Here is a 7,669-nt window from a genome sequence, read left to right as displayed (position 1 = left end):
TTGATTTCTGCTGACCACAGATGCAGAATAAACCCATGCAGCAGGATAAATAATTGTGGCTGTTTCTCCAGACAGATAAAGACTCATAATCATTAAGAGTAAACAATAATTGCCAACAATAAGCATTTAATGATACCAATAAAAATAATTGGCCATTGTGAAGCTCAACAAATTTAAGACAGCTTTGCACTAAATTGGTGGTTGTGCACTTAAGACGACAGTATTTCACTGAAGGACAGCAAGTGATAAAACAGCCACTATCTCCTGATTCTGGCTGTGTAAAAAGATCTTTTCTGAAACTGAGCATTCCATTTTTTTCCTCCTGCATATTCTCCAAGCGATCACCTTGCCTTGCTCAAAAACGTAATGGGAGCTACACTGGCAAAAACGTAATGGGGGCTACACTGACAGAAACATCCTGCAAATAAAGCAAAACAAGTGCCTGTTATAATTGCCAATTCTGCAACCAGGCAGAACTATGACTAATGCTCCATCCAGGGAGCAATTCTGCTCAGTTTGCACCAGTAAGTGTGGTCCTCAATGCAAGAAATGACTTTTCTCCTTCCCACCCACAGCACACACGGAGCAGATGGGTGGAAGCCGATGGCTTTTCTCGGAAGGTGTTGGTACTGAGCAGTTTTCAAACTGGCTCTGTGCACATCACGATCAGACCAAAGCTTCACATCCAGGACAGGACTTAAGCATTCCTCAGCCCCAGTCATCTGCATGTCCCACAGTTACCATAGCATTCACAGAAACATACTTCTTGAAGGAAAAATGGGAAGGGGTGAATTTTTAACCTTAATATTTCTTAAGCCAAGAGACGCCAGAGCAAGAAAATAATTAGGCACATCCAGCTCACAATACAGTCGGCCACCAGACCATACATCAATTGATTTAAGATTTCAAATTATGACAATGTGGGTTTTAAGTCTGTGGTTATTTGTACCAACTGCTAAAAATCATCATTCAATGAATGGTTTCAAAAAAGACATCTTCAACTAACTTGGCTTACTTTTCTGAAATCCACTGGATGAAACTGAATTTAAAATGCAGAATACAATTTTGTCCTGGGTACAAAAGCTGTGAAATTCTTTGGAGTTCTGTGGCCATGAATTAAATCAATAAATGAAATTTTTAAAATTAATAGATACTTACGTACAAATGCAGAGAAAAAATGAAATGCTACTTAAATGGGAGCGTTCCCTTCAGTCATACCAACTTTAGATAAATGATAAGAACTGGAAAGTGAGGAAAAAGCATTGCTTACATTTAGTTTCAGTTAAGGTACACCTGAAATGAGAGTTAATGGAACTAGTTTTTTTCTTTGCTAATTGTTTACATCATATGTTACCAGGAGTAGAGTGAATATGGAGTAACATGTCACACAGCAAAATAAAGAATGCTCACAAACAGTAAACCCCAAGTTCCAGCCCTGAAATCCTATCTTATACTCATTTATTTGGCTTTGGGAAGACATTAGGACAGCCTGTAGCTTACCAGAAATGAAACGTTAACACAGCCAATCCTAGTTTAAGCAGCTGTTCTGCAGATGCAAAGGAAGATTTAGAATGTTCCTGGATAAGCAGCCTGAAAATTACTCACAGATGAATAAGCATCAATACAAAACACACTGTTACAAACCTTGTATTTCCATATAACAGATCATGAAAAACCATCTGTCTATTGTTGTTGTTTGTCAAGCAGCCAGCCCAGCATACCACTTTACTACCTGTATTTAAGATATCCTACTAATAAAAAATATTTCTTAACTCTTTCATTCTGCCTACACTTTTCATTCAGTCTGCCTGATTAAAAACTTCATGGTTCAACCCACCTCTTTCAAGGTCAGTCACGTACATAACCGGGAGATTAACTCCTGGAAGTATAATTGTGTTCCTCTTTTGTATTTGGAGGAGAAAAAAAGAGCTTTAAATTAATGCTATTATTTTATTCTGCAGGGATTTCCCAAGTTAAGCATAATGTTTCTATGGACTTTAAATAATCAACATTCTGTGCTCTCAACAGCCAATTCCAATCCTGGTTGTCTTGTGGATGTCAGAAGCCAGTGGGTATTAAGAGATAAATTGTACTCAGCAGTACTTTAGCCCAGCAAATAACATGAAGAATATGTTTGCAATTAAAATTCTCACAATGGAGTATTTGAAGTGAACACATTTCAGTATCAGTAGCAGCACATGTCGATGATGAAAAATCCGCAATGGCATGGTACTGTGTGCTGTATTATGCAAATGGATGCAGCAAAGGTCAAAGCTTATCTCAATCTCATAATTATGTAGTCTGCAGAGAATAATTAATTTACAGTGTGCTTTCTTATATTGCGTACCACAACACTAAAAGCCATTTTACTTGGGAATTTTCTTTTTTTATGTTGCAGAGAGAAATAATATCAAAGGCTTCCAATTTTCTCTTTGGGGACCAGGGGGGGGGAAGGGGAGGCACAGTTCTTTATTTTCCATAGCAACACCAAGTTAAGATTAAGCACCAAAAATACTGCCTTTTAATTACTAAAATGCAATTCAATTTTGGTGTTTAGGAATGAGATTGCTGTGCCCAACAGCTGCCTCACATTACAAGAACAGAAGTGTTTGAACAATTTCCATGAAGCAAGCAGTACTGCGAGTATTCAGTTAAAGCACATAGCTCCCTCCAGAGGGTTACAGTGGAGATGTATCAGATATCTGTAAATTACTGAAGGCCTGTGCTGGGGATGGGAAGTGCCATCCAGAGCAGAGGTTATGAAGCTGGAAGCATCACAAGCCAGGATGCAAACCTGTGTCTGAGGTGCTGGTGGGAAGTTGGGAAACCGGTGCTCCGTGAGTTCTGTCACTGTAAATCCCATCTTCTCCATCCACTGGGCCAGCTCTGTTTTTCTCTCTCTGCCAAAAAGGACAATTTCTCAGCTTTGTAAGAACAGCACCCTCCAAGAACTGACGTTCAGAGCAGACCATGCTACGTTATGCAAGCTCTTTTCACACCTATTTTTAAATACTCATTACACATACAGAGTTTTTAAAGAGTGGTCCTCTGACCTAAGCCTCAAGAGAGCTCCTCTCTAAGCAATAGGATGAGATGTTTGTGTTCTTTCAAATCCAAGGGATCTTATTCCTTACTCTCAAATATTTGATCATTTTGAGCTGGAAGCTAAATAGAGCTGCTTGGGAATCAGATGGGGTCACACTGCACAGATGACAGAAAAACCACCATGACCAAGAAGCAATAATTATGTTACAAGAAGCCATTTTTTACACAATTAACTGAGGGTTAATTGGTCCCACAGGAAGTCTCATTTATAAGAAACTTGAACTCCCCAATTCCAGCTTCAGTTCCTTTAGCTTATTTTTCCTTGTGTTTTCTAGCAAGCTGCATGCTTGTAGTTGCTTCTAGGGAACCTGAACAACGTGATCTTCACGGGACGCAGTGGTCTCTAAAGCTCATTCACTGCTGTTTGCACAGGTCAGAACAACCCTTGTGTGGTTTTTACCTCCTTTATGTGACAAACTCGCACACAGGCAAGCGCCTTTCCCCATCCCTAGAGGTCATGTGTCGCTGTAACCTCAAGTATTCATCACAAGATGCAGAACTAGACCAGTGGCAACGCTGTCCAAACTCACATAGATCCAGCTGCCCTCATGTCAGTTACCTTCACACACTCCAAATGCAACACCAGCAAGTTCCAGAGAAGGTGAAAATGCTGCAGAGTAGTTAATGCTGGCAGTAGTTGCTAAAAGGTCATTTGGAGACATTCATTAGTTGTTTGCTGTAGCAGACAGTCATTATTATTGGCAGCAGAAATTGGCAGAAATCACTGTTATTGTCAGAAAGCATTAGAAGGGTGACATTTGTCAATATGGGCTCTTCCACAGAGCAGCAGGTTAAGAGAACTCCATCTCTCAATTTAAATGGAAAAAAATAGCATAAATACCCTGACATGCTTGTATCTGCATCTCCTGATACGGGCATTGAAGATTCTTTAGGAACTCTGTATCAGCCCATATCCCATCTGGGAGGAGAAAAGCAGAAAACATACAGAAGGATTTTATCCTGAATTTCAGTTTTGAGGATTCTGCTCTGAGTTTTTCCAGAATGAACAATCTCTGTGACTATCAGTCAGGCACATTTAGCACTACTTCTAAGCACTGATACCTAGATGTTGCTATGTACATGAACTCAAATCTGCTTGCCCTTTATTAGGAAGGAGAAAAATACATGGAGATTGAAGATCCCTTTTTTTTCCCCCTCCATGTATTTAAGCAAATGCAACCATAATACATTAAAGACTCAGAACGTGGAAGTAAAGTGTAAACCAAGTTGCATCTGTTTATAATCTTCCACTACAGCAGTACAATAATGGAATTAATAAAACTTTCATTTTAATGCTGTCAAGTCACATTAAAAAGCATTATTTAGCCCTCCCCAAGCCTACACTCTAATAAACATCAAGTCCCCAGTTATTAGGTGTTTAAATATTTGTACAAAGAGCTTTTAATAACGAGAACACACACTGCAGATACGTGTGCTGTTGTACTATTAAACTGAGATAAATACCTGGGACAGTTATTCCCAGTCTGAATAAAGCTGATTTTCTAATCAAATGTCAATAAAATGACTGGCTTTCAATATGGACACAATTGCACTAATAACTTGGAGTCATTAAATGATGGCTTTCAGAATGAACACAGAAGCACTGTTATTTTTTTATGACACCCTTCATTCTCCTGCTGGCTTCCTTCACCTCAAGCACTCAGAATCCTTTTCATTCAGTAAAGCAGTCCAAGGCCGGCACTTAACTTTCATTTCCCTCTTTTTCCTTGTCACAGAAGAAGGGACGAGGAAGAAGATGGGAGAGATAACAGAAGAGAGAGAATGGTTTATAGCACAGCGCCTTTGGTTTGCAGTCTATCTCACTGCTCACCAGCCAGGCCTCCATCTTCAGTTAGATTGTCCCAACACTTTTCTGTAAGAGAGAAGCTGAGCCAATTGCTGTAGCACACTTTCCCTGGCTCAGTCCTTCATTTGACTGTCTGCTGGATGCATTCAGTTTTCCAGGAGAAGTTCAACAGCTGAAAGCCAGTGTAATACCATGGGACAGGAATTACAAAGCAACTAAATGGGAACCGGCAATAGCAGAAGTGCTGATGTAAATCTTATGTCTTCAGGGGTGCTGACAGCTTTGAGTACTAATTCTGACCTTGACCATAACTCTCTTCCTAATTCAAGAGCTTTCCTTTTTATTCTATTCATTAACAATGAAATTGAATTTTTAAATGGATTTACACAGTGAAAGAGGGTGACATGCTTTCACTTCGAAGACTTACATATTCTTAAGGGACTTGTTCATGTACCCTGTTGGTGAATCAATGAGGAAAAGATGGTTACCGTGTTACAAAAGCAATAAAACACGCAATTTACTAAAACACTATCTGAAAATATTATCCTTGGTAGAATGAGTCTGACTAGCTAACAGCAACAGATAGGTTTATGATTCCAAGTTTTATGACTCTTTGATAACATAAAGCACTTTTTTCTCAAAAGGAAGTTGCAGCACTTAATGCATTTGCTGAGCTTAGTGTTGTCAGCACTATAAATCACTCAACAAGTTACCCTCCTCAGAAATAAAACCTGCAGCGTATGGTTAGAAATTTACAGTGTGCTAATAAATTACTTGAGAGACAATTTCTGATTTTCAATATCTAATCCAAAGAACACTTATTCCTACAGTCAAAGCATTTATTACTGATAAAAATGTAAATAATATCACCAGTTACTTACATTCAATAATGACCATAACTGACCTGGAGCAAGTTGTTCCTTACATGTAAAACCAGCAAAAGATGATCTTCTCTGATGATGGGTTTCAATTACACTTGCAAGATGCAATAGCACAAGATAACTAGACTGTACACTTGGCTGACAGTTTTTTATAACATTTCCCTGGTTGGAAATGAAAAAAGAAATTGTTTTCTAGACTTTCCTCAGCTTTGGAGCAGACCAAATGATTCAGTTGTTTCTATGTATCCACAAATCACATTTTCTTAGTGTTTGTTTCAAGCTCTGTTGTGTTGATTTTATCACAAACAAATATTAATGGAATGCCATAATCACACTTGCACAGAAAGGAGATCTTGAGGCACTACATGCTGGCACTGCCATACAGTACCCAAGGGCAAGTGATTCCTTGACTGCAGGAATAATATTTGTTTTTATTCTACTATTGCTATTTAAAAGACTGATATTTATTTAAGGACTAGTTATTATTATATTGCCACATCAAAGACCTTACTGACAAGACAGTGTTTGACCCAAGAATGAAGTTCAAAGAAATTAAAATCAGTGCTGCACCATCTCTAGAGTATCTCTTTGACTTGATCTTATATTAAGGAAAAATTAGCCAGAATGCAGCTGAAGAGGTGGTGGCAGATCAGAATTATCCAAGCACTAAAGAATAGCAATGTAAAATAATAACCTGGCAGCCAATTTAGTAGAAATGACAGGATAACCTTCGCTAGGTGTGTGGTCTGAAGTTCCATTAAGGCAGAAGTTCCCAGACTATTTTCAGTGGAGATGCAGGTATGGAGACTGCAGCTATTCCACAGACAGCTCATTGGCCACACAGTGACACTCTGCTCACCAGGCTCCTTCAGGCTGAGAAACTCCAAAGATGCATAACAAAAACACATTAAAAAGTGTGTTACTGATGTCATATTTATCCATAATGATGATTTCATTATTACAGAGAGGCCTCTGTGTCAAAGGCAGTCCTCAGAAAGACACTAAGTGCTCCTAGAGCAATCTCTATTAGAAGCAGGGCTCATCCTGCAGAGCTCTGCAGCATCCCCACTTGCAGCTGTTCCATTTGCCTCACCGGAAGCTCTCGCTGCAGCCGCATGGAAGCAACTGCTCACTCCACCTGCTTCCCTCCCACCTCACGTGCATTAACTGCTCATCTACCAGCACAGGGATGAGTCCTGTCCCATTGCTTTAGCACCAGCCTAACCAATGCAAACAACAAATTTCCTATTTGAACTGACACTCCAAGGCTCATGCAGTGCACTATGAATGACCTCTTAATTTTTTTTAAATCTCAAAGGAGCACAAGAAGACATGCAAATGAAGACTGTAGAACTTTGGAGTGCCTGATATTGGAATGATGAGCTACAAACAGCTGAAAGTGCAATAAGATTATTTTGTTAGTCTGAATTGTGTTTAATAAAGTATATTTTAAAAAATCAGATTCTTCTCAAATCCATCAGTTTTACTTTACAGTGCTCTGGTCTGTCTGACACACAAATCTGCAGATCAATTAGTCCTCTGAAAGAGCTACGTGAACACAAGATTTCTGTCTAAATAAAGACCCCTTCCAAGCTGGCTTTCCTGCTTCTGTGGCTCAAGAAACCATCTGTTCAACTGGAAACAACAGCTAAATAGCCCTTAACTGCAGCTGCTTGCATGTTTTCTGGTCTATTTACATATCCTTGAAACTATTATGCCCAATTAGTAGTTTGGTTTCTCCCTTCTAGCAGTAAGACGGGAAGAACCTCTTTAAAAATGTGGTGTCTCTTAGGCTTTCCATTGAGTATGCCTAAGCCACCCTTAGGCCACTGCTATAAGGTTAAAAGCTGTGCCTTAATAAACCAGTTGCTCATTT

General features: G+C 39.2%; 1 protein-coding gene across 1 annotated transcript; it reads right to left on the bottom strand.

The window, feature by feature from the left end:
• Window positions 1–373: 373 nt before the first annotated feature.
• LOC128806149 (uncharacterized) lies at window positions 374–6,876 on the bottom strand. Its single transcript, XM_053975512.1, has 5 exons — window positions 6,522–6,876; window positions 5,817–5,955; window positions 5,340–5,367; window positions 2,714–2,900; window positions 374–418 (listed from the first exon to the last, which is right to left on the bottom strand). The coding sequence occupies exons 1-5, from the start codon at window positions 6,747–6,749 to the stop codon at window positions 374–376; spliced, it is 627 nt and encodes a 208-aa protein (XP_053831487.1). The 5' UTR covers window positions 6,750–6,876.
• Window positions 6,877–7,669: the final 793 nt, after the last annotated feature.

This window comes from Vidua macroura, chromosome 4 (assembly GCF_024509145.1).
Source record: "Vidua macroura isolate BioBank_ID:100142 chromosome 4, ASM2450914v1, whole genome shotgun sequence".
Classification (NCBI taxonomy): domain Eukaryota; kingdom Metazoa; phylum Chordata; class Aves; order Passeriformes; family Viduidae; genus Vidua; species Vidua macroura.
This window is presented reverse-complemented; position numbering and strand designations above follow the sequence as displayed.